The following is a 27,501-nucleotide window of genomic DNA, read 5'->3' as shown; positions in this document are numbered from 1 at the left end:
GACACGGATAGGGTAGGTAGTTGGAACCTTTTTCCCCAGGATGGAAATGTCAAATATGAGAAGGTATAGATTTTAAGGACGGAGGGGGAAAGTTTAACAGATAGGTGTGGGACAAGTTTTTTTTTACAGAGTGCTTAGAAGGTACTTCCAGCGGTGGAGGTGGGTACGGCAGTGTGGTTTAAGAGGCTTTTGGATAGGCACAGGTAAATGCAGAGAATTGAGGGATTAGGGAGATTAGCTTAACTTGGTTTCATGTTCAGCATGGACATTGTGGGCCAAAAGGCCTGAATCTGAAAAAAGGTCCCGACCCGAAACATCACCTATCCATGTTCTCCAGAGATGCTACCTGAGTTACTCCAGTACTTTGTGTCTGTTCCCATGTTCTAGGTGATAATCTCCTCTACTGATGCCATCACAGAATGATATAGTATTTTAGCTGTGGCCTGGCTAGATTTCCTCGTCTTGTATTCTAAAAGCGCTTTGTTTATAAATGTACTCTTGGCTACCTAAAATAATTCTTTTCCGTATGTCCCTGCAACATGGAAGGAAGCCATTTGGCCCACTGAGTCTATGCCAACTCGCAGTGCAATCCCATTCCACCACATTAATTTCCCTGAACCTATTCTTCCCATATTGACTCCTACCTCCTCACTGTCCCCACCCAGATTGTTCCACTCACCCACACAGTAGGCACAATTTACAATGCTCAATTAAAGGTACACAAGGTCACGAGGAGAACATGCAAACTCCACGCAGCCAAGATCAAGATTGAACCCAAGTCACTTGTGGTGTGAGGCAATAGTTCCACTGGCCCTGCCACCACACTACCTATCTATATATCCGTCCAGCCCACTTATCCAGTGCTGCTGTGGCTGGTATAGTCATTGACTGTACATTTAATAAGAAATGTCTCACTGAAACTCCTAGTACACTGTAAACAGCATGGAAGCATCAAACATGCTTTGACAAGTACCCCTTAAATCCTTAAGTACTTAAAATCAGCCAGTATTTTAAAAGCTCAAATCTTTTGGCTTCTAACTACAGTCTATTCATGTCAGATGGACACAAAACGCTGGAGTAACTCAGCGGGACTGGCAGCAACTCTGGAGAGAAGGAATGGGTGATGTTTCGGGTCGAGACCCTCTTCAGACTGAGAGTCAGGGGAGAGGGAGATAGTCTATTAATTTCAATCTGTTTCAAGTCAACCTGGAACAAACTTCTTTTCATAAGGAATTCTGTAAGGGTTTGTCCTTGTAAGATGTTTCCATTGTCTGCTCTGGTGTGCACTTTCTGCTGTTAGTATGAATCCTGAAATTGTCTTTTTTCATCCCGCAGTAGGTGCAGCGAATCAACCCTGGATATTCCACGTGAACATCTGTCAACATGAACTTATCTTCCCACATCTCTTCCCTGGGAGATGACTACAAATCCAATGATTATGTTGAGCCGCACTATAAGGAGTGGTACCGTTTGGCTATTGACAAGTTAGTGGATGAAGATATTTCTGGCTATGAGAAGTTTCTGGCAAACGAAGGGCTGTGCCCATTCCTGGCTGAGGAGGAAATTTATTTCATCAAGGACAACATCAGGAAGTTGGCTCCAACGAGCATCAGTAGTCCCGAGGAAGATACGGATGGCTCGTCCTCTGGCACTTACTGGCCTCTTGAGTCCGATTCAGAAGTCCCCGACTTAGACATGGGATGGCCGTATGTTGTAAAATGCTTGGAGAACCAAACCAAAATTGAATTACGTTTTCATCCTCCAAGAGAAGATTCGCCCACGATCAAGGAGATAGTGAGGAAACTCATCAAGAATGGACGACAGGTATCAGAATTATATACCATTAAACATTACTCGTGAATGAGAGAGAATGGCCTATATATTGTATCATGTAGCACAATCTTTATGACCTATTGCACACTCGATGACATAGAATTACCTCTCGGCCACTCATGCATTTGGCACATTATAACAAGAAGGTTCCTACATGCACATGCAGTGGCTTCCATATTGTCCCGGCCTTTGAGTCGCCCTGCTCCTATTCTAACCCTGTTTTATCCTCCCCACATTCCCATCCACTCCCCCCCCCCCCCCGATTCTTCGCTCACCCACACAGTTTGGGAATTTACAGAGGCCAATTAACCCACCAATCTGCAATTCTTTGGGATGTGGGATGAAACCGGAACACCAAAAGAAACCCACGTGATTGCAGGGAGAACGTGCAAACTCCACACAGACAGGACCAGGTAGCGGGAAAGAACCCTTGGTCTCTGGCACTGTGAGTCAGTGGCTGTATTAGCTATGCTGCTGTGTTGTCACCAGTTCTTAGGCCAAGATCATTTCAAGGCAAGAAACGGCAGCTCTGATAAAGTTGTGGTTAGGATTGGGCTGTGATTGAAAATAATCTGAGCTCAGCCGAGAGAATTACATTCGCTGATCACAGCAGAGTAATTTTCAAAGCATGGTGGAATTATGGTTTATGCTTATTGTCATGTGTACCGAGGTGCAGTGAAAAGCTTTGTTTTGCATGCTTTCCAATCAGATCCGGTAATGCAATACATAAATACCATCAAGTCAAACAACAAGTGCAATAGATAGAGCAAAGGGGGATACAAACCGCAGAATATAGTTCTCAGGCTTATAACACGCCAGTTCCAAAGTCCAATGTCTGCAATGGGGTTGAGGTGAATTGGATGGAACCTGGGCTTATGGATGGACTGTTTAGAAGCCCAGTAACAGAGGGAAAGAAGCTGTTCCTGTGTCTGGTCATACTTTCATACTTCTGCGTCTTCTACCTAGCAGAAGCAGGGAGAAGAAGAAATGACCGGTGTGAACTGATCTTTGGTTGTTTTTCAGGGGTAGTGTGATGTGCAGATGGAGTCAATGGTGAAGTAACAAGCAGAGTTTGCAACATGTTTAAAATAAGTGTTTGCTATGTTTGTAATATGACCTAATCAGTAAGAAGTTTAAGTTAGTTACACTCCAAGTAAAGTTGTCAAGGGTGCAAGGAGGGGAATGCAGCAGAACAGGCATTCAGAGTTGGACAAAGAAACACCAAGGTCAACATGATAGAAAAAGGAAAGTGAAAATCAACAAAATAAAGTGCATTTATATAGTCTTGAAAGGAAAAAGGACATTCCAAAGTAGCCTGGGTGATATTGTCTTCAATTCCAAAAAGCAATGGTCTGCCCAGTGTTGTTTTGATTTAACAATTAAGGACCCTAAAAGATCAGGATTGGAGTCCAAATTATTGCAGATTTTATTTTGGCAGCAAGTGGTGTATTTGAGGGTTGGCAGGAGTAGGCTGCTGGAATTTCAGCTAATGAGAGACACAAAATAATACTGCCCACCTAGACTGCATTCCCCTCTCCATTCCAAAACCCTCACTGGCACCTACCTCCGGAGTGGTGAGTAAGCCCATGTCTCTGCTAAGGAGGTATTTCACTAGCATATTGAAAGGAGAGAAGTCTGCTCCTGCACACTGCAGATGCAACTTGCTTCTTAAACAGATTTTTACTCAATACTTAGGCCGGTGCATGATGTGCAGCGGTAGAGTTGCTGCCGTACAGTGCCCGAGACACTGGTTCGATCCTGACAATGGGTGCTGTCTGTATGGAGTCTGTACGTTCTCCCCGTGACCGCGTGGCCTTTCCCTGGGTGCTCCGGTTTCCTCCCACACTCCACATGTACAGGTTTTTAGGTTAATTGGCTTTGGTAAAGATTGTAAATTGTCCTTAATGTACAGCATAGTGCTAAGGCGTGAGGGTTGCAGACTCTGTCGGCCGAAGGGCCCAGACACAGACTCGGTGGACTGAAGGGCCTGTTTCTGCATTGTATATCTAAACTAAACTAAACTGATCCTTTCCTTATGGCTGAAGTTATCACAAAATAATGGAGTAACTCAGCAGGTCAGGCAGCATCTTGGAGAGAAGGAATGGGTGACGTTTTGGGTCACAACTTTCCTTATGGCTGGATTCACTCTGAATCCAGCCCACACATAGTGCCCCACCCACATTGCCTCTTTCCTGCTAAACTAGTTCTTTGTAACATAACATCCTCAGGTGTCTCCCATCTCTGAGACACAATGTACCAAGTACAGCGATCAGGTCATTGAAAGATTAGAACAATGCCCTCTTCCCCAAAGGCCTTTCACCATTTTGCAAATGAAGATGCAAGTTGACGAGAGTTGCATAAAAAAAAGAGATAATTAAAATTTTGTGTCCAGTTCTGGTCTCCCCATTACAGGAAGGATGTTCAGTTTAGTTTATTGTCCAGTGTGTCGACTTACAGCAAAAAGCTTTTGTGGATATTTTTTGTTATGGATGATGTAAATACTTTGGAGAGGGTGAAGAAAAGGTTGCATGGATTTAATAAGTTTAGATTAGTTTATTGTCCAGTGTACTGAGGTACAGTGAAAAGCTTTTTTAGTCCAGTCAGCAGAAAGACTATGCTTGATTACAATTCAAGCCGCCCACTGTGTACAGGCACAGGATAAAGGGAAAGTCCAGTAACGTCCAATTAAAGATAATCCGAGGGTCGCCAATGAGATGGTTGGAATCTCAGGGCCGCACAATAGTTGGCGATAGGATGGTTCAGTTGCCTGGTAACAGCTGGGAAGAAATTGTCCCTGAACCTGGAGGTGTACGTTTTCACACTTCTATACCTCTTGCCTGATAGGAGAGGGGAGAAGAGAGAGTGTCCAGGATGAGTCTCATCCTTAATTATGCTGGTAGCCTTGTCGAGACAGCTTGAATTTGAGGGTATTGGCTATAAAGAGAGTTTGGACAAACTTGGATTGTTTTCTCTGGAGCGTCAGTGGTTGAGGGCGACCTGATGGAACTATATAAATTATGAGAGGCATAGATAAGGTTGACAACGTTCTTCCCAGGGTGAAAATGTCAAAGACTGACGGGTATAACTTTCAGGTCAGAGGGGAAAAGTTTAAAGGAGATGTGCAGGGCAAGTTTATTACACTGTGGAGGGTGGCTGGAACATGCTGCCAGGGGTGGTAGTGGAGGCCGATATATAGTGACATTTTAAGAGGTCTTTAGCCTGGCACATGGACACGCAGGGAATATGGATCATTTGCAGTCCGAGGCGAATAGTTTAACATTGCATCACATTCAGCACAGACATTGTGGGCTGAAGGGCCTGTTCCTGTGCTATAGTGTTCTAGGTTCTATTAATTATAAAGCAGTCCATTGCCACCATTTGTAGGAATTGAAAATAATAGGACAGCGCAGTAGCAGAACAGGTAGAGCCGCTGCCTCACCATGCCGGAGACGAGTTCAATACTGACCGTAGCTGCTGTCTGCGTGGAGTTTGCATGTTCCCCCTGTGACCGTTAAAGAGTTTCCTCCCATAATTCAAAGATGTCTGAGCAGGTCAGTAGGTTAAATGGCCCAAGTGTGGTAGGTAAGGGATAAAATCTGGGGGGAGTTGATGGGAATGTGGGGAGAATAAAATGGGATGAGTGTTGAACGGCACTTGATTGTCACGTGCAAACGCACAGTGAAATTATTTTCTTCCATCGAGTTCAGTAAAGTATTGCTATACCTAAGCATAATCAGCAAAGTACACAATTAGCAAAGTGTACAGAAATAGTCCACTGAGCACACATGCAAAAGACACCAGGTTTTGGTGCCATATTCAAATTCCATTCCTCGCTCTGTCTTATGCACGGTGCCCGATCCAGGCAAGCAGCAGGCAGCTGCTGGGCCTCCAGCCATCGCCTTCCTTGGACATGTGGAGTGCTTGATGGCCACCCTGGACTCAGTGGGCCAAAGGGCCTATTTCTGTGCTGAATGACTCTTTGATACTTCCTACTTCTCCTGATTCTGGTTCTGTATTTCTCTGCCTTTCCCCTCCTCTGTGATATGCAACTTCATTCTCACCTTCGGGAATGGGTACTGAGGGAAAAGAACTTCACCCCACCCCCTTGGTTAATCAACTGATAGAATGTATCTGTGATCAACCATGAGTGAGAATGCCTATCCAAATTTTCTTTAAAATGCAGATACTGGAAATCTGAAATAAAATTAGACAATGCTGGAAGCACTCGGCTTCTGTGGAGAGAGAAACAGTTAACATTTCAGGTCATGGCCCTTCTTCTGAAATGGGATAAATGGTCCTGAATCAGGCTCTGCTCATTCAGTTCCTATTTAGGGTTGACTGCATTGATTGAAAGATACAGTGTGGGACCAGGCACCTGTAAGCCCACTGACCCCATGCTAACCATTGATCACCCATTCACATTAGTTCTATGTTTGTCCATATATCGATCTTGACCTCCGAAGCTGTCTGTGTGGAGTTTGCACGTTCCCCCTGTGACTGCATGGGTTTGACCAACATCTCAAAGACGTGCAAGTTTGTATTTACTTGGCCTCTAAAATTACCCCTAGTGTGTTGGGAGTGGATGCAAAAGTGGGATAAGATAGAACTAGTGTGAATGGATCATCATGGTGTCAGTGAGCCAAAGGGCCTGTTTCCATGCTCTATTTTTCTATCAATCAATCAAAAAGAGGGGATGTCATTGATACATTATGACCAGGCCTCTCCAGATTGGATATATGGAACTTTATCCACAGTTCTGGAACAAGGGTCATAATCTCAGGACATGGGGAAAGACATTTAAGATGGAGAAGAGAAGAAATGAAGTGTTCACTCAGGAGGGCGATGAAGTTTAGAATCTCTGCAGCTGACATCAATGGTTCCCAGATCCCATTTCTGCTCAAACCCAACTCCAGAGTTAGTCATCAAGTAGAAGCCCTTCAGCCCAACACGATCATGTTGACCAAGATGTCTATCTGAGCATGTCTCAATTGGCTGCATTGGGCCCATATCCCTCTGAACCTTTCCTATTCACATGTCTGTCTAAATCTCTTTTAAATATTGTAATAGTATCTATTAATCCTCTGGCAGGTGATACCATATACCCTGCACCCAATATGCAAAAAACCTGTTTCTCAGGTCTTGAAAAGCTTTTCCCTCTCATTGTAAACATATGTACTTTTGGTTTAGACTAAATGTCAAATATTAGGGTGCATAGTTTGGTGGTGAATGGGGAACAGGTTAAAGGAGATTGGCAGGCCAAGTATATTACACAGACAGTGGCAGATGCTTGGAATGTGCTGCTAGAGCTCATGGTGAAAACTGGCACAATAGTGGTATTTAGGAGGCTGTCAGATAGGTGCATAAAATGCAGGGAATGGAGGGATATGGATCATGTGCAGTCAGGAAGGATTATATTTATTTGGCATCATGCTAGGTGCAGGTATCTGCAGTTCGTTGTTTCTACATCTAGGATTAAGTTTTGGTTTAATTTCAAAAGGACCAACTGGCTGGAGTTTTCGCGGATATTTTCAACCTCTTATTACTGAGGTAATTTATTGCCTTATTATTACTCTTATTACTGAGGTCCGAGGTTCCCACCTGCTTTAAGACAGCATCAATAATACCGGTGCCCAAGAAGAGTAAGGTGATGTGCCTCAATGACTAATGACCAGTGGCACTCACGTCTGTGGTGATGAAGTGCTTTGAGAGGCTGGTTATCGTGGATATCAACTCCTGCTTCAACAAGAACCTCGACCGATTACAGTTCGCCTACCATCACAACAGGTCGATGGAGGATGCGACCTCACTGGCTGTCCACTCTGCACTGAACCACTTGGACAATAAAAACACTATCAGGCTGTTGTTTATGGAGTGCAGCTCAGCGTTCAATACCATCATCCCCTGCCCCTGTTCCAATATCTAAAGGGGCTGCTCCTTGCCTTCTGGCTGCATTTCTCACACACCATCATCATCTTTGGACACCCTGTGCGTAGGGGAGAGAGTAGGGCTGAAGATGTCCTGGTTAGGTTGCTCCTGGGCCTGGCCAAGCTGGCCATCCGAGAGTCACGGCGCCAGGCGGAAGAGGGCTCTGCCCGAGCCAGCTGCCTGCCCCTTTTCCGGGGTTACGTCCGCACCAGGGTGGTGTTAGAGAGGGACTACGCGCTGTCCACGGGCACCCTGGGGGATTTCCGGGACCGCTGGGGTACCGCAGGGGTTTGAATGCATCCCTGACAAGGAGTGTAAGATAGTTGTATAATAGTTTATTGTTTGTCTTGTATTGTGGTGGTGGGTTCTGTTTTGGTTTTATTGTGTTGTATATATTATTTTAACATTTGAATAAATATTTTTGAATAATAAATAAAAAGCTGGTTACCAAGCTCACGGAACTGGGTCTCAGTGCATCCCTCTGCAATTGGATCCTTGACTTCCTCATCCAGAGACTGGTTGAATTGGCAGAAATACTTCTTCCTCATTAACAATCAGTACGAAAGCACCTCAATGCTGCGTGCTCAGCTCACTCTATACTCCTGACTGTGTAGCCGGACACAGTGCAAACTCCATCTTCAAGTTTGCCGACGACACCACTGTTGTTGGATGAATTATAGATGGTGATGAGTCAGAGTATAGAAATGAGATCGATCGATTGACCAAATGGTGCCAGCACAACAACCTGCCTCTCCATGTCAGTAAAACCAATGAACTGATTGTGCACTTTGGAAGAGGAAGGATGAGGGCCCACAATCCTGTTTATATCAACGGGACGATGGTGGAGAGAGTCAAAAACTTCAAATTCCTGGGCGTGCATATTTCCGAAGATCTTTCCTGGACCCAGCACACTGATGCCATTATAAATAAAGCACATCAATGCCTCTACTTCCTGAGAAGATTATGGAGATGCAGTATGTCAGAGAGGATTCTCTTGAACTTCTACAGGTGTACAGTAGAGAGCACATTGACTGGTTGCATTGAGGCCTGGTTCGGCAACTTGAACACTCAGGAACGGAAAAGACTGCAAAAAGTTGTGAACCCTGCCCAGTCCATCACCGGCTCTGACCTCCCCACCATCAAAGGGATTTATCGGAGTCGCTGCCTCAAAAAGGCAGCCAGCATCATCAGAGACCCACACCATCCTGGCCACACACTCATTTCATCCCTGCCATCGGGAAGAAGGTACAGGAACCCACACAATCATTTCACCTGTAACATCCAGGTTCAGGAACAGCTTCTTCCCTACAGCCACCAGGCTATTAAACACTGCAGCCTCAAATAAGCTCGGAACTACAACAGATTATTATTATTATTGCACTACTATTGTTTTTTTGAGTATGTGTGTATGTGTAAATATATATACATATATGTCCACATATGTGTATATGTGTATGTGGACATGTATGTATGTGTGTGTGTATACATACTGAACTTTTTCTCTCTTTATCATATTATTTACAGTGTTTACATATTCTGTTGTGCTACAGCAAGTAAGAATTTCATTGTTCTATCTGGGACATATGACAATAAAACACTCTTGACTCTTGCAATAAATTGTATGTTATCTTCTCCATGGTTGATTTGGAGCAGACACTCTAAGTTGTTAAGAAACTTCAGTTGTATCAGTCGCTACATCTATGCTAGTTGCCTAAGATGAGATATATTGTCCACGCTCATAATTTCAGGAAAAATCTATTTTCCATGAAAGGATATCATTGCAAAATTGTGGTTATAATTGAGAATTTCAGTGCAAAAATTAACCAGTTTTATTTTTGTTTTCCGAACAGGTCATTGCAATAGTTATGGATATGTTTACTGATATAGACATCTTCAAGGAAGTGCTGGATGCGGCTGCCAGAGGTGTTTCAGTCTACATTGTGCTCGATGACTCCAACTTCAAACACTTTACCACCATGTGTGAGAAGCAAGGGGTTCACCTCCAGAGGCTCATGGTAAGAGTTTCTTGCTTGGGAGTGTCCGGGTAGAAATTAGTTGGTCCACTATTTTATTTACCATGCATCAATGGAACAGCAAAGCATACACAAACCGAGGGCTATGAAACGCTGTTCAAAGTTTACTTTATTGTCATGTGTACCGAGGTACAGTGAAAAGCTATTGTGTAAAGTGTGAGAGATGCCAATCACTGGGCTGCCCACGTGATTCTTGAACCAAATCTTTGGCCCTCGATCTCTCTGGTGAGTCTACAGAGGACATTAAAGAAGAGGAGTAGGGTAATCGCGCTTCAGCCTTCACTGGCCACGTTTATAAGTCATTGTTCATTAGAAATGCAACTTATGCCCAACATCATGATGTGTAGGAAAAAAACTGCAGATGCTGGTATAAATCGAAATGTTTAGCTTAGAGATACAGGGTGGAAACAGGCCCTTCGGTCCACTGAGTCCATGCCAACCACCGATGCGTCTTACACTAGTTTTAGGTTATCCCACTTTTGCATCCTACACACTTGGGGAAGTTTACAGAAGTCAATTAACCTACACATCCTTGGAATGTGAGAGGAAACGGTCACAGGGAGAACATACAAACTCCACATAGACAGCAGCCCAGGATTGAACCTGGGTTTCTGGTGCTGTGAGGCAGCAGCACTACCGATGTGCCGCTGAACAGCAAAGAAAGCAGTCTTGGTTTATTGGTGGAGGACGGCGAGATTGAGAGACATTTTCCAGGCTGTGAGAGCAATCCATTCTTCAAGAGTTATTGCTTCGAGTCCGGACTCCCTTATACTCGGGTCAGTATTGATGTACTGCCACACAATTTGCCATTAGTGGTGTTGAGTTTATAGGTTTATGCATTAGTATGGTGATGTACAATTACAATAAAGAAATCTTGGTTGCAGCAACATCATGAGTAAACAGACAATGTACAGAAACAAATTGTGAGCAGTTTTGGGCCCCATATCTGAGGAAGGATGTGCTGGCATTGGAGAGGATCCAGAGGAGATTTACACAAATGATCCCAGGAATAATTGAGTTAACATATGAAGAGCGTTGATGGCACTGGGCCTGTACTTGCTGGAGTTTAGAAGAATGAGGGGGGACCTCATTGAAACTTATCGTATAGGGAAAGACCTGGATAGAGTGGATGTGGAGAGGATATTTCCACCAGTGGGAGAGTTTAGGACCATAGGCCATAGCCACATAATAAAAGGACGTTCCTTTTGGAAGGAGATGAGGAGGAATTCCCGAGGGTGGTGAATCGGGAATTCATTGACACAGAGGCTGTGGAGACCAAGTTAATGGATATTTCTACGGCAATGATTGACAGATTCTTGATTAGTAAGGGTGTTGGGGCTATGGGGAGAAGGCAGGGGAATGGGGTTGAGAGGGAAAGATAGATCAGCCATGATTGAATGGCAGAGTAGAATGGCCTAATTCTGCTCCCAGAACTTATGAAATGATACATAAATTACACGTAATTTCTGAAAGACAGTTGAAGGCAAAGACCTTTCCAAAAATACTAGTGTTAGTGCAAAACCCAATTGGAAAAACAAGTCCAAGACAATGGCCGGTAGTGTTCAATGCGAGGTTGGATTAGGGTCATGCAGGTCATAAGAAATAGAAGTAGAATTATGACATTTGGCCTATTCAATCATGACTGATCTATCTCTCCCTCCTAACCCCATTCTCCTGCCTTCTCCCCATAACACCTGCACTAATCAAGAACCTATCTATCTCTGCCTTAAAAATATTCACTGACTTGGCCTCCACAGCCTTCTGTGGCAAAGAATTCCACAGATTCACCACCCTCTGACTAAATATATTTCTCCTCATCTCCTTCCTAAAAGAACGTCCTTTAATTCTGAGGCTATGACCTCTAGTCCTAGATTGTCCCACTAGTGGAAACATCCTCTCCACATCCACTCTATCCAAGCCTTTCACTGTTCTCTATGTTTCAATGAGGTCCCCCATCATCCTTCTAAACTCCAGCGACCACAGGCCCAGTGCCGACGAACACTCATCGTAGATTAACCCACTCATTCCTGGGATCATTCTTGTAAACCTCCTCTGGAACCTCTCCAGAGCCAGCACATCTTTCCCTCTCAACCAGATTCTCCTGCCTCCTCCCCATAACTGTTGACACCCATACTAATCAAGGGTTAGTGAACATGGGATGAATTGTTGATGTAATTGCTGGGATGTAATGCTGAAGCTGTATAAGGCACTGGTCAGGTTGCATTTGGAGTATTGTGAGCAATTTTGGGCCCCATATCTGAGGAAGGATATGCTGGCTCTGGAGAGGGTCCAGAGGAGGTTTACAAGAATGATCCCAGGAATGAGTGGGTTAAAAATATGATAAGTGTTTGACAGCACTGGGCCTGTTCTCGCTCGAATTTAGAAGAATGAGGGGGGACCTCATTGAAACTTACCGAATCGTGAAAGGCGTGGATAGAGTAGATATGGAGAGGATGTTTCCACTAGTGGGAGAGTCTAGGACCAGAGGTCATAGCCTCAGAATTAAAGGGCGTTCCTTTAGGAAGGAGATGAGAAGGAATTTATTTCATCAGAGAGTGGTGAATCTGTGGAATTCTTTGCCACAGAGAGCTGTGGAGGCCAAAATCAATGGAAGGAAGGAAGGAAGGAAGGAAGGAAGGAAGGAAGGAAGGAAGGCAGGGGGAGAGGGAGAGAGGGAGAGAGGGAGAGAGGGAGAGGGAGAGGGAGAGGGAGAGGGAGAGGGAGAGGGAGAGGGAGAGGGAGAGGGAGAGGGAGAGGGAGAGGGAGAGGGAGAGAGAGAGAGAGAGAGAGAGAGACTTGATTAATACAGGTGTCAGGGGTTATGTGGAGAAGGCAGGAGAATGGGGTTAGGACAGAGAGATAGATCAGCCTTGATTGAATGGTGGAGGAGAATTGATTTAGATTTTAGATTTAGAGATACAGCGCGGAAACAGGCCCTTCGGCCCACCGAGTTCGCTCCGCCCAGCGATCCTTGCACATTAACACTATCCTACACACACTAGAGACAATTTTTACATTTACCCAGTCAATTAACCTACATACCTGTACGTCTTTGGAGTGTGGGAGGAGACCGAAGATCTCGGAGAAAACCCACGCAAGTCACGGGGAGAACGTACAAACTCCGTACAGACGGCACATGTAGTCAGGATCGAACCTGAGACTCCGGCGCTGCATTCGCTGTAAGGCAGCAACTCTACCGCTGCGCCACCATGCTGCCCATGGGCCGAATGGCCTAATTCTGCTCCGATCGCATGACCTCCTCTGTGTATTTCAGTGTGCACGCAAGCATTCTGAGAACAGTCTATTCTCTCTCCACTGCTCCAATCAGACTATGGATTAGAGATACACAAGACTGCAGATGCTGGAATCCTGAGCAAAAAAACAAACTGTTGGAGGAACTCAGCAGGTCATGCAGCATCTGTGGAGGGAAATGGACAGTCAACGTTTCAGGTTCGCCTGCCTCGGACAATGGAATACCTTGCTCTCATTTTTAACACCAGCTGTACCTAAACAGTGTTCTGAAACTACCTGATGATATGGAGCAGCCAATGAAAATGAGGGGCAGCGGAGTGGCACAGTAGTAGAGCCGCTACCTCGCAGCACCAAAGACCCAGGGTTGATCCTGACTATGGGTGCGGTCTGTGCGCAGTATGTAGGTTCGCCCTGTGACCACGTGGGTTTTCCCTGGGTGCTCCGGTTTCCTTTCACATTCCAAAGATGTGCAAATTTGCAGGTTAATTGGTCCTAGTGTGTAAGATGTGAAAGTGGGATGACATAGAACTTGTACATGGGTGATCAATGGTCGGCGTGGATTTGTTGGGCCGAAGGGCCTGCTTCCACATTGTATCTCAAAACTAAAAACAAGGTGATGCTTGTGTTGTGAGTCACTTTACAGTTTATTTTGTTGCTTTATGCTCTGGAATTAAAATAGTTTTATTTACCTTGACAACCACTATGTTGGAATTCACCTCCGCCCTGTAGTGGGCCAAGTAGGCCAAAATAACGACAAGTAGGCAAGGTTAACGAAAGCGTGTTTACTGTATCTCTGGAACTCCAAAAGGGAATGAGAGTCATGCGGTCCTTGACCTTTATACTCCCGGCCGAAGTCCGCCTCCTTGGCTCGACCTATTCCCGTGCCGAGGGGTCGTGAGTGGTATGGCCCGACCCTCGGGAGCCGCCACAGGACCCCCCCCCCAGAACCAGAGGCACGAAGCGCACCGGTGGTCGCACTAGTCGACCGAACCGTGTACGGTACCCGTCCGACGGGGGGTCTGGCGGGGGCTCAGCTGAAGGGACAACCGGGGGGGCTGGCGGGGGCAGAGAAGGGGGTACAAATACCGGTCGAGATGAGGGGATCGGCGGGTGCGGTGTTGGAGGCACTTGTAAAGGGGGGCGCCCGCGCGGCCGAGGCTGTGCAACCCGCACCGGCTGGTCAATGTCCAAGTGCGCCGGCTTGAGGCGATTAATTGACACGGCCTCCGGTCGGCCCCCCATGTCCAACACAAAAGTTGTCTCACCGTGCTTCAGCACCTTGAAAGGGCCCTCATAAGGTCTCTGAAGCTGTGCTCGATGGGCGTCGCGGCGGAGAAAAACGTAGGCACAATCTCGAAGGGCCAATGGGACGTGCGGGTGGAACGTCCCATGGTGAGACGTAGGGACGGGTGCCAGTTTTCCCACTCGCTCACGAAGGCGCTTTAGGGTGGACGAGGACGGTTCCTGCTGCCCCGGCGATGAGGGCACGAACTCCCCGGGCACGGTGAGCGGCGACCCGTAGACGAGCTCGGCTGATGACGTTGCGAGGTCCTCCTTGGGTGCCGTCCGGATGCCTAATAAGACCCACGGCAGTGCGTCCATCCAATCGGGGCCGGAGAGTCGTGCCTTCAACGCAGCCTTGAGCTGCCGGTGGAACCTCTCCACCAGGCCGTTAGCCTGCGGATGGTAGGCCGTGGTGTGGTGAAGCCGAACCCCTAACAGCTCAGCCATGGCTGACCACAACTCAGAGGTGAACTGTGGTCCCCGGTCTGATGTAAGGTCCACCGGCACCCCAAAGCGTGCGATCCAATTTGCAGCCAACGCTCGAGCACACGTGGCCGTGGACGTGTCGGTCAATGGTATGGCCTCTGGCCACCGGGTGAACCTGTCAACCACCTTGAGGAGGTGAGTAATGCCCCTCGAAGTCGGGAGGGGACCTACAATGTCCACGTGCAGGTGGTCAAATCGGCGGTTTGGCAGACCGATTTGCTGGAGAGGCGCCCGGACGTGGCGCTGGATCTTCGCCGTCTGGCACGCGACGCAGGTGCGGGCCCAATTGCCAACCTGCTTGCGGAGACCGTGCCACATGAACCGTGTGGCCACCAGTGCGACTGTCGTCCGGATGGATGGGTGAGCCAACCCGTGGATTATATCGAAAATCCGCCTGCGCCAGGCAGCAGGCACGATGGGGCGTGGTTGGCCCAATGACACATCGCACAAAATTGTCGCTCCATTGGGGCCGAGAGGGACATCCTCAAGGCGGAGGCCGGAGATGGCAGTCCGGTAGGCGGGTATCTCGTCGTCCACCAGTTGAGCCACCGCCAGGGCTGAATAGTCAATGCCAGGCGCCACATCCAAAACTACCTCGACGGCGGGGCGCGACAACGCGTCGGCCACCCGGTTTTCTTTCCCCTCCACGAAACGGATGGAGGTTGTGTACTCTGAAATGTACGCCAACTGACGCTGTTGTCGGGCGGACCACGGGTCTGCAACCTTCGTGAAGGCGAAAGTTAGTGGCTTGTGGTCCGTGAATGCTGTGAACGGACGTCCCTCCAGAAAGTAGCGGAAGTGACGTACCGCCTGGTACAGGGCCAGGAGCTCGCGGTCAAATGCACTATACTTTTTCTGGGCGCTGGTAAGGTGTCGGCTGAAAAAGGCCAGGGGACACCAACCCCTGTCTGTCAGTTGTTCCAGCACGGCGCCGATAGCTACCTCTGATGCGTCCACTGTAAGGGCCGTCGGGGCATTTTCCCGTGGGTGGACGAGCAGCACAGCCCGAGCCAGGGCCTCCTTTGCGCCATCGAAAGCCGTCGCCGCCTCATCGGTCCACGCAATGTCCTTACGTCCGCCTGCCAGAAGATGATACAGCGGCTCCATGATGTGGGCCGCAGATGGCAAAAAACGGTGGTAAAAAGTCACCATGCCCACGAATTCCTGCAGGCCACGTAACGAGAAGGGACGGGGAAACCGGCGGATGGCCTCAACTTTGTCCGGCAGAGGAACCGCACCCTGCGAAGCCACGCGGTGGCCGAGGAAATCGATGGTTTCCACGCCGAACTGGCACTTGGCGATGTTGATAGCCAAGCCGTGCTCACTCAGCCTTTGAAACAGCTGTCGAAGGTGGGCACAGTGCTGCTTCCGCGAGCGGCTGGCTATCAATATGTCATCGAGGTACACAAATATGAAGTCCAGCCCACGACACACGCCATCCATCAGGCGCTGAAATGCCTGCGCCGCGTTTTTGAGGCCGAATGGCATGCGCACGAACTCATACAGGCCAAACGGTGTGATGATCGCCGTCTTTGGTACGTCGTCCGGATTGACGGGGATCTGGTTGTAACCCCGCACCAGATCCACTTTGGAGAATATAGTAGCCCCGGCGAGGTGGGCGTTGAAATCCTGAATGTGGGGTACGGGGTATCGGTCCGCCGTGGTAGCGGCGTTCAGTCGCCGATAATCCCCGCAAGGCCGCCAGCCACCGCTTGCCTTGGGGACCATGTGAAGTGGGGACGCCCATGGACTGTTCGATGGTCGAACGATCCACAAGGATTCCATGTCGCGGAATTCCTGCCGCGCCAGACGCAATTTATCCGGCGGAAGTCGGCGCGCTCGTGCGTGGAGGGGTGGGCCGGTCGTGACGATGAAATGCACCACCCCATGCTTGGGGTTTGACGTACGAAATTGCGGCGCCGTGATGTCCGGGAATTCCGCCAGGATTCGAGCATAGGTGGATTCGACCGATGACAGCGGTCGAGCAACAGGACAGGCCAACCCTAATGTAATGGGCTGCATTGTTGCACTGTGGACCAATTGCTGCCTCCTGACATCCACCAGGAGGGAATGCGCCCGCAAAAAGTCCGCCCCGAGCAACGGTTGTGAGACGTCGGCCACGGTGAACTGCCAAGTAAAGTGGCAAGAGCCGAAGGTGATCTTCACCGTGCGCACGCCATAGGTGCGAATGCTGGTTCCATTCGCAGCGGTGAGGGCGGAACCGCGCTTCCCAGAATGAATGTCCTGCATCGAAGGAGGCAGCACGCTCAACTCTGCCCCAGTATCCACAAGAAAACGATTACCCGAAACCCGATCCCAAGCAAAAAGGCGGTGAATCTGGCCGGCCGCCGCGGGGTCTACTGGCAGCCGGCCACAGCGTTTCCCGGATACGCACATGGCAGGCGGCATCGTCGGGCTGCAGCACCCCAGCGCTGGTGGTAATAACACCAGTTCTTAACCAAGGTGTTGTCTGAAGCCTGCTGTCGTTGAAAAGCAGGTGCAGTACCTGCGGCTGCCGCCGGGGGAGCCCGTGCAGGCCTCCGGGGCGCAGGTTTGACTCCTTCCACAGCCGCCCCTCCCGACCTCTTTAAGCGCCTTGTATTTACCTTGGGTCGGTAGGTCGGCGAGGAACTCGGTTACCCGCTGGACCGTGTCCTGGTCCAGGGCTCCAACCAGGTAGAAAAACCGTGTATCATCCGACCGGATGGATTTGAGCTGGAAATATACCTCAGCTTGCTGGAACCAGACGTGGGGTCGGTGGGTCCAAAAGGTAGGGAGGGCTACAGAAATTGCCTCGATAGCCGGTGTAGCGCCCTCGGACAGCGAGGCGAAGGCTGAGCCCCATGTCTTGTCCATTTTTCTATAATGGACCGTTCGGGGTCACCAATGTAGTGGGCCAAGTAGGCCAAAATAACGACAAGTAGGCAAGGTTAACGAAAGCGTGTTTACTGTATCTCTGGAACTCCAAAAGGGAATGAGAGTCATGCGGTCCTTGACCTTTATACTCCCGGCCGAAGTCCGCCTCCTTGGCTCGACCTATTCCCGTGCCGAGGGGTCGTGAGTGGTATGGCCCGACCCTCGGGAGCCGCCACAGCCCTCAAATTATCTTGTGCTGTTGATTTTACAGCAGCAACATACTCAGAAGTCAGAGCATGTTGACTGCCCATTCAGTGTGGGGGCCATGTTTATCAACATTATGAAAATGCAAAACTAATCTCATTTAACTGACAAAATTGCACCTTGCCTGTTTACAACCTGATGTATTTAAGTTAATTGAAAAAGTCAATAGGGTAAATTGAAACATTTTTTACTGGTGGGAGGTTCAGAACAAAGGACTGGAATCTGAAAAGTAGAGCCTGATTATGCAGGCGTGTTCCCACAAGGTGATTAGCAGGAGAATTAATTGAATTGAATTGAATTGAAAGATATAACATGGAAACACGCCCACCAGGATAGAAGGCGTTGCAAAATTTCAAGGTCACCTACACGCTAAACATTAAAGTAGCGAGTTCAGCAGTCCCACTTTACAAGGAGTCTACTATATATTGCTTGACGGGGATGGTGGACATTCAAGTAGCTAACAGGAGAAGGATGTTCCAGTCAATCTCGACCATTATGCAGCCTTTTGGGTTCAGGAGACAGGACGGAAGTCCATAGTTCAGGAACAAGGCCTGAGGACCACAATGTTTGCGTCAAACATGATGCCAATTTAAATTGATCTCGTCTGCGTGTATCTGATCTATATCCCTCTATTCTTTGCACTTCATGTGCCTATCTAAAAGCCTCTTCATTGCCACTATCGTATCTGCCTCCACCACCACCAATGTGGGCAATGTGTTCCAGGCCATCATCGCTCTCTGTGCAAAAAAACCTGCTCCGCACATCTCCATTAATAATTTCCCCCTCTCGCCTTACAGCCATGACCTGCAGTGTTGGTCTTTTGCACCCTGGGTAAATGGCTCTGACTGTCCACTCTTATCTATGCCTCCCATAATTTTATATACAAGTCTCCCCTCAACCTCTGATATTCCAGACAAAACATCCCAGGTTTATCCAACCTCTCCTTGTACCTGAAACCCTCTAATACAGGCAGCATTCTAGTAAACCACCTTTGCACCCTCTCCAGAGCTTCCACATTTTCCTGTAACGGGGGGTGACCAGAACTGCAGAACTCCAAATGTAGTCCAACCAAAGTCTTGTAGAGCTGCATCATGAGTTCCTGGCCCTTATACTCAATGCCCCTAGCAAATCAGGCAAGAATATCATATGTCTTCTTTACCACCCCACTTACTTGAGCTGCCAACTTCTTACCTCCAATTTTGGCACCATCAGCAAACGTACTCACCAACCCATCTACATTTACATCTAAGTCTTTATTTATATATATACAATTATTATATCTTTGCAGGAACCACAGATAAAAGTGTTGAGTAGTGCGGTGTCAGGTTTCTCAGCATCATTGGTACACAAGTTTGCACAAGTTGTTCGATTCCACGGAAGCAGTAAGATCATTGAATACAAAAGATGCTGAAAATGATCTCAGCAGGAGTGCTAACGTCTAGGTGGCATTGGTAGCACAATCGCACTTTATTATCACGTGCACCTCAATACAGTGACATTCCTTTTTTGCATACAATTTAGGAAAATACTTACTATATGTAAGCACAATCATACTAAGTACAGGAGTGTAAGAATAGTAGATTACACTGAAGCAGTACACAAGGGTCACCATGTTTTTGGCACCATCTTGTTTATTTCAACTTCCTAAAAATATTGTCTTAACTTGACCATAAAGGCCTGGTGTCGTTGTGGCAGCACCGAGTTAGAGTTGCAGGGTTCGGCCTGGCCTGGCAATGTTGTCGATGCTCTGTGCCTCTGCAAGCGGCGTCTGCTCTGCGTTCTTGGCCTCTTGGAGTGGGGCCCGAGTCAATCACACCCCCGGCTGCTGCGAGGTCCCCACCGTGGAGCCCCGCCTCTGCCTTGGAGACCCACCTCTGCCGTGGAGCCCCGCCTCTGCCGTGTAGCCCCGCCTCTGCCGTGTAGCCCCGCCTCTGCCGTGTAGCCCCGTCTCTGCCTTGGAGACCCACCTCTGCCTTGGAGCCCGCCTCTGCCGTGGAGCCCCGCCTCTGCCGTGGAGCCCCGCCTCTGCCGTGTAGCCCCGCCTCTGCCGTGTAGACCCGCCTCTGCCGTGGAGACCCGCCTCTGCCGTGGAGACCCGCCTCTGCCATGGAGCCCCGCCTCTGCCGTGGAGCCCCACATCCACTGTGGTGCATCTAGTAGAGCTGTTGCCTCGTAGCTTCAGGAATTGGGTTCAATCCTGACCTCCGGGTACTCCGGTTACCTTCACATCCCTCAGACGAGTTGGTGGGATAATTTGCTTCTGTAAATCACCAAATCATCATCATCATGTAAATCATCATCGTCCTGTAAAAGAGAGATGCCAAAAACGTATCAAAGTAAAATAAGACGGGTGAATAATAGAAAGGCCGCAGGTTCAAGCGGAGAGGGGAATGGGCTGATGAGATCTGTTCTGTTGGGAACTGGCATTAATCCAATGGACCACATGGCTTCCCTCATTGTGTCTCAGTTGGAGACACTTTCACTCTGAGTTAGGTTCAAATCCCACTCGAGAGAACTGGTCTCATAATCCAGGTTTTTACATCAGAGTATGGTCGGGGGCACTGTGCATTTGCAGAGATGTCAGGACTCAAAGAATTATGTGGCACAGTGATACAACTAGAAGAGATGCTGCTCATATCCCCCGGGTTCGATCATGTTCTCGGGTACTGTCTGTGTGGAGTTTGCAAGTTCTCTGTGACTGCACGGGTTTTCTCCTGGTAATCCAGTTTCCTCCCACATCCCAAAGACGTGTGGGTTTGTAGGTCAATAGGCCTCTGTAAATTGCTCTTCATGTGTAGGGAGTGGATGAGAAAGAGGGATGACAGGGAACCAATGTGAAGGGGTGATCGATGGTCATCATGAACTCGGTGGGCTGAAGGGCCTGTTTCCATAGTATATCTTTAAAGTAAATCAAACTAAACTTCTTGACTCTGAGAATAGCTGAGAAATTGTTTGAAAGGTGAAATGTTAATTGTTAATGGTGTTAGGGACAGGGTGAGAAGTAGTGAATGGGATAACCCAGAACTTGTATGAAGATCGCTTATCGCTATTATTCTAATATACTTCATTGAACTAAGTGCACAAGCTCTATGGGAAGTGGGTAAATATACTGATGATGTCAGCTCAGAGCTGGAACTGATGGGATGCTTATCACTTAGAACTAAGGATGCCTTTTGTGGCATCAACAACTTTCTACCCAATCTTCAAAATGTTATTTGATCATTGTTTGGATGTGAGCATCACCAGAAAAGCCAAGCAGTGATTGCTGGAGGAGCTCAGCAGAACAGGCAGCATTTCTGGAAAGAAGGGACCGATAACAGAAGGTTCCTGACCCGAAAAGTCATCTGTCCATTCGCTCCACAGATGCTGCCTGACCTGTTGAGTTTCTCCTGCATTTTGTGTTTTTCTCAAAGTTCCAGCATCTGTAGTTCCCTGTGTCACCAGAGAGACCAACATTTGTACACTTATATAATTCTCTTTAAGATTGTAACCTCAAATTTTCTAATCCTTGCATTGATACATTTTCATAGCAGCAATAATGAGAAAGATAGAAACAAAATGCCGGAGTAACTCAGCGGGTCAGGCAGCATCTCTGGAGAGAAGGTGATGTTTCAGGTCGAGACCCTTCATCAGACTGAGAAATCAGAATGAGAAAGTCCAGCATTTGAACTTGGCAACCATGTAGTGGTTGGTTATAAAGCAAGTGATGAGTGGGACCCAGAAATAGCAATGTTTCCATCTCCTTGCTCACACATACCAAAAAATAAAGGATATTTCCTAAAATGGTTGTTATTAATTATTAAATGCTCATGAAGTTTCATTTCGATCTCTCAATCCCCTTGATCTTTTATTGCTGGGTTGACGTGGTTTCTAATTTCAACTCAAACCTCTTTCAACAGAACATTAGGATCCGAACAGTCAAGGGAATAGATTATCTTTGCAGATCGGGAAGCAAGTTCCATGGAAAAATGATGGAGAAGTTTCTGCTGGTGGACTGCAAAACAGTGGTATATGGAACATACAGGTATGTTTTCAATTTCAATTGATAACACACACGAGGAAGATTAAAAACTTGGGTCTGGAAATATTAGCATAAAAATCATCAATAAACCTAATGAATAATTCAGCTGGAGCTTCCTTACCCAAAGGCTGGTTAGAATTTGGAGCACGCGCTCTCTAAAGACCAATTCAGGCGATAAGTTTAATGAGGCTGCAGACCCACTTTTCCCACTATCACATCCCCTTTTCCGTCACCCCCCCCCCCCCCCCCTCCACTTCTACCTTTATCCCTTCCTTGAGCTTCTTTCACTTCTATTTCACTTTGCTTCTCTCCTTACCTTGTATCTTTGTCTTCGTTTTTTAAATCTCTAGCCTTCCTCAAGATTCCAGCATCTGTGTCACCAGAAAAGCCAACTTTGGTACAATCACAGTGCAATTCTCCTTGAGATTTGAACCTCCTGAAGCAGACTACTCCTTGAGTTGAAGTAATGTCAGGGAAGTGTAAATGAAAAAGTTCCAGCACCCATCTGCTAGTCAACCCCCCTTCCCCCTCACCTGTTTTCACCTCTTCCATTCTTATATCCTTAACTCTCATCTTTGACTTTTCATTTCTGGCCTTTGTCTAACCTTCTGCCTATTAAAACCTGCCCCCTCCCCTCACCCGTACCCACCTATCATTTGCATGGCTTTGTCCCGTCCCCATCTCGTTTACAGCTTTCTTCCCCCTAACACTATTGGCCTGAAGAAGAGTCCCAACTGGAAACATCATCTATCCATGTTCTCCGGAGATGCTGCCTGACCCGCTGAATTCCTCCAGCACTTTATGTTTTTTTATAAAGTTTAAGAGATAGCTGAATGGACATGAGGGAGAAAGGAATAGAGTCCCATGCTCATTGGTTGACATGATATTTAGTGGGAAGAGGCATGTGTGGTGCATGAACATAGAATGAATCTGATAGAATAATGAGGTGGCACACTCAGCAGAACTGTTGTATCATAGCTCTGGGTCTGATCCTGACTTCTAGTGTTCTCTTCTGGAGTTTTACATACGGACAGGCATGGAGGTTGGATTTTAGACCTGTTCTCATGCTACATCTCTCTATCACCATCTAGTTGTGCGGGAATGGAGTCACACATCTTGGAAATAAGCCACCCCGGCCTTCCAAGATCTGTGCTGACCATCAAACATTCCTTCACACTAATCCTACATTAATTCCATTAACTAATTTACCCCAAATTCCCATCAACTCCCCCAAGATCCTACCAATCACCTACACACAAGGGTCAACTACCCTCCAATCCTTTGGCAGCACCGGAAGGAACTCCCTGCGGTCACAAGGAAAATGTACAAACTCCACGTAGGCAGCTCCGGACGTCAGGATCGAACCCAGATCTTTGGTGCTGGAAGGCAGTGGATCTCGCCTCTTTACTACGCAGTCGATGGAATTACCTGTGCAGCTATTAATAGTTAATATTGCTAGCTATGTGGCAGAGTGCACACAGGGGTGGCACTGTGGTGCAGCGGTAGAGTTGTTGCCTTACAGCGCCAGACTATGTTTTGATCCTGACTATGAGTGCTGACTTTATGAAGTTTGTACGTTCTCCCTGTGGCCATGTGGGTTTTCTCCGGGTGCTCCGGTTTACTCCCACACTCCAAAGACGTATAGGTTTGTAGTTAATTGTAAATTATCCCGAATGTGTAGGATAGTCCTAGTGCATGGGGAATAGTGCATACTGCACAGGTCGGCACTGACGCAGTGGGCTGAAAGCTCTTTTACCACGCTGCATCACTAAAGTGTAAAGTCAATGCATTAGCCATGTTATTACATAATGATGTTGATCCAGCAACCTAAACTTACTGATTTATCCTATATTTAAAACATTTAAAAAAGGCAGACCATTAGTACAGGTTAAGAGTTCAGGTGGTATCCTTAAAGCTCTGCATTTGAGAGTGTCATCACACCCTCAGATGGAGATTTATTTGTAAATGTAAGTAAACGCCAATAATTCTCTAATATTACATAGTGGCTGTGCAATAACTGGTCACTTAAATTTCATTATTATTATAATGCACATGACACTCTCAAAGCCTAGTAACTGTATCTTTTGACTGTTGGCAGACCAATTTCCCTCCAGAATAAATAAAGTATCGTATCTGACTATGTGAAACTCATTTTGATTTGGCATCTGGCTTACTGGGTGATGCTTGTAATGATGCCCAATCCCTTATCTGAAACAGTCATCTGTCCATTCCGTTATGGATGCTGCCTGACTCACTGAGTTCCTCCAGCAATTTGAATTTTGTTCTGGTTCTCATACTTTTTCCTCACACTGTTCTTAAAAAATAGTTTATCTTAGTTTAGAGATACAGCGTGGAAACAGGCCCTTTTGCCCACAGAATCTGCAATCATCCGTACATCAGTTCTATCCTACACACCAGGGACAATTTACTGAAGCCAATTAACCTACAAACCCACACATCTTTGGAATGTGGGATGAAACCCTCGCAGTCACGGGGCGAACTCCATACAGCACCTGTCGTCAGGATCGAACTGGGGTCTCTGGCACTGTAAGGCAACAACTCCACTGTGCTGCCCTAAACTTCCCTTAAACTAACCTGGTCTCTTCATCCGCTTCCTTTAAACTTACTAGCTCACTGAAGTAACACTCCATCCAAGGACCCAAACAGTTTTTCCAGGTGAGACAGAGGTTCACCTGCACCTCTTCCAACTTCATCTATTGTATCCGCTGCTCTAGATGTTAACTTCTCTACATCAGCAAGACCAAATGCAGGCTCGGTGATCGTTTTGCTCAACACCTTCGCTCAGTCCGCCTTAACCAACCTGATCTCCCGGTTAGCTGAGCACTTCAACTCCCCCTCCCACTCTGGCCTTTCTGTCATGGGCCTCCTCCAGTGCCATAGTGAGGCCCACCGGAAATTGGAAGAACAGCACCTCATATTTCGCTTGGGCAGCTTACAGCCCAAAGGTCTGCACATTGACTTCTCCAACTTTAGATAGTTCCTCTGTCCCTTGCTTCCCCTCCCCCTTCCCAGTTCTTCCACTGTCTTCCTGTCTCCACCTATATCCTTTCTTTTTCCTGCCCCCGACATCAGTCTGAAGATGGGTCTCGACCCGAAACGTCACCCATTCCCTCTCTCCTAGATGCTGCCTGTCCTGCTGAGTTACTCCAGCATTTTGTGATACCTTCAGTATAAACCAGCATCTGCAGTTCCTTCCTACACAGAGTATTGGCTGAACTGATTTCACCAACGTCTCAAATGTGGCAAATATTGGAGTTTTACTATAGCATGGCTACATAATTCTGAATTGGGTTTACATGATTTTCCTTTAAACATAGAAAAAACATAGTACAAGAACAGGGTCTTTATGCAACTAAAATGAATGAATTATTCTTTTTCAGTTTCATGTGGTCCTTTGAAAAGATACACCTTAGTATGGTGCAGGTGATCACTGGGCAGCTGGTGGAATCATACGACGAAGAGTTTCGGACAATATATGCCCGTTCCGATGTCCCTAGCATGTTCGAGACAGAAAATAAAGTAGAGAAAAGGCAACCACTGACCTTTCGAAACGGAATTAGCCGTGACATTTTCCAACATTCGGTGAAGTCGAATGCTTCATCTTCCAATCCGCACCAGCCTTTCAGCCGAGCGAACCCCACGAGGCACACCCTCGACACCTTGTATCAAAAGCTTAATGTAGGACGCAATGTACAGCAAAATGAGTGGGATAACACCAACAACAGATTGAACCCTCGGACTGTGTTCACCAAGCCTTTCATTACAAATGAAATGGATCCAATGAATAGAGTGGGTCGTTACCAGGGTTATGAGAAGAGTGATTATTGGAAAAGGCACAGCTATGCTGGGGAGCAGCAGGAAACATCAGCCAAACTTCTGTTGAATCAATCAGCAAATCACCGACCCTTATTTCAACGAAGCAGCCATAATTTACTGGAGGAAAATGAAAGCGCAAGTTCTTCAATCCGAGGTGATTTTATGCAACGAACACATGGGAAATTCTTTGAGCAGCGGACTCAGGAAAGAAAGATGCCAAATTTCGAAAGGAGCTCAAGAATGCGGAACACTTACCACGGGCCCAATATGCTCCAATTGCCCTCCACCTACAAGCTGCCCACTCTGGAGAGCATGAAAAGGACAGGGCTGCAGAACGGGAGGATAGAAAGTTACTTAAATGAACCCAATGCTTCACAAACAAACTCCATCGTTGACCCATTTGAACATATGGCTCCCAGCATGATGGACAGGGGAGTGAACTCCATTGGCCACAGAGTGCAAGGACATTCAGAATTAATGGGCAAAGCAGAAGTCGAAACCAATCCAAGTCTGGTGCATTCCAGGTTGCGTGCTTCAATTATATACAAGACTTCTCAATTAGGGCAGGAGGGCACCAGCAGTCATAACTCTGACTCAACATCTTCAACAACAGGTCCAGGTTCCATGCCAACAACTCCACAAGGCCTTGCAGCAAACAAAACCATACATTCATTGTTTATTACAGATAAAAAGAACTCGCTGGATTATTTGAAAGCACCAGGTGAGGCAGTGTTGGACCAGCGATCTGCAGCTTTAAACACTTTCCAAAGTGACACAGAGTTGAATCAAACTTCCAACCTCCAACGTCAACATAGTTTTAGTCAGAAGTTCCAAACGCATGAAAATGAACAAAGCTCAGCTGTGCCCAAATCAAACATGAACGCTGCTGTTGGCAGGACATTATCAATCCCAACTCTGAGCAATATGACGGGGAGTGAATCTCCAAGGATCTGGCATTTGCAGGGAAACGGCAAAACGCACGACCAACATTCGACTTTCATTAAGAAGAGCTCAAACAAAATCAGATCGCTACTCAACATCTCGACTGAGAAGAGAGATCACGGATCGAGAAGCAGAGGATCCGCTGCATCCTACAAAATGGGTAGCAGCACTGATACGTTGACCTCAGAAGATGACCGTCACGAAAGGAGAAATCTTACTTGGAATGAGGAAAGTGTTAAGAGGGCGAGCATATCTTCAAATTCCACAAACACTCCACAACTTGCTCGATCCAGTAAGAACGTGCAGCAAAATGCAAATACCCACTTGCAAGCGAAAGATTTTGGGTCGATGGGAGAGGAGTCCACTCCAAGATTTTCCACAGAAAAAGTGCAGATCAGACAGGAGAACACAAGTTCCAGTTCCACAGTATCATACTCTTCTCAGGTAAATAGGACCTACACCGAGGAGACCCAACCCAAAATCAACACCACAAAGATGCAGCCCAATGAGCGGAGAGTTTTCAGCCGTTTTGAAAAGCAATACACAACACAAAATAGTAAGCCGACCCTAGAAGAAACTGTTTCAAATCCATTGCCAAAACATCCACTAAATCGTAGCAACAATACCTCAGCTGCCAATGACGGACACCACAGTTTACGATTGTTTACGGTTCAAGGAAATCATGCACGCCCAGCGGCATCCCATCATGAAAACAAGTTTGAAAAATTGATGCAGAAGTTTGTGGGGACATTCAAATCTAAAAAATAA

The 27,501-nt window shown here is 47.1% G+C and overlaps 1 protein-coding gene across 1 annotated transcript; it reads left to right on the top strand.

The window, feature by feature from the left end:
• The first annotated feature begins 1,380 nt into the window (after nt 1-1,380).
• Nucleotides 1,381-27,501, top strand: LOC144593947 (protein FAM83B-like). Its single transcript, XM_078400079.1, has 4 exons — nt 1,381-1,824; nt 9,609-9,773; nt 21,833-21,957; nt 25,356-27,501. Exons 1-4 carry the CDS (start codon nt 1,384-1,386, stop codon nt 27,499-27,501), a joined length of 2,877 nt encoding a protein of 958 aa, XP_078256205.1. The 5' UTR covers nt 1,381-1,383.

The sequence above is a fragment of the Rhinoraja longicauda genome, chromosome 5, assembly GCF_053455715.1.
Source record: "Rhinoraja longicauda isolate Sanriku21f chromosome 5, sRhiLon1.1, whole genome shotgun sequence".
Taxonomy (NCBI): domain Eukaryota; kingdom Metazoa; phylum Chordata; class Chondrichthyes; order Rajiformes; family Arhynchobatidae; genus Rhinoraja; species Rhinoraja longicauda.
This window is presented reverse-complemented; position numbering and strand designations above follow the sequence as displayed.

Bases quoted from the DNA above. Each gene is read 5' to 3' on its own strand.
- LOC144593947 (XM_078400079.1), top strand. From the start codon at position 1,384: ATGAACTTATCTTCCCACATCTCTTCCCTGGGAGATGACTACAAATCC. The intron at 9,774-21,832 runs GTAAGAGTTTCT...CTCTTTCAACAG, and splicing joins TTCACCTCCAGAGGCTCATG to AACATTAGGATCCGAACAGT. The intron at 21,958-25,355 runs GTATGTTTTCAA...ATTCTTTTTCAG, and splicing joins GTGGTATATGGAACATACAG to TTTCATGTGGTCCTTTGAAA.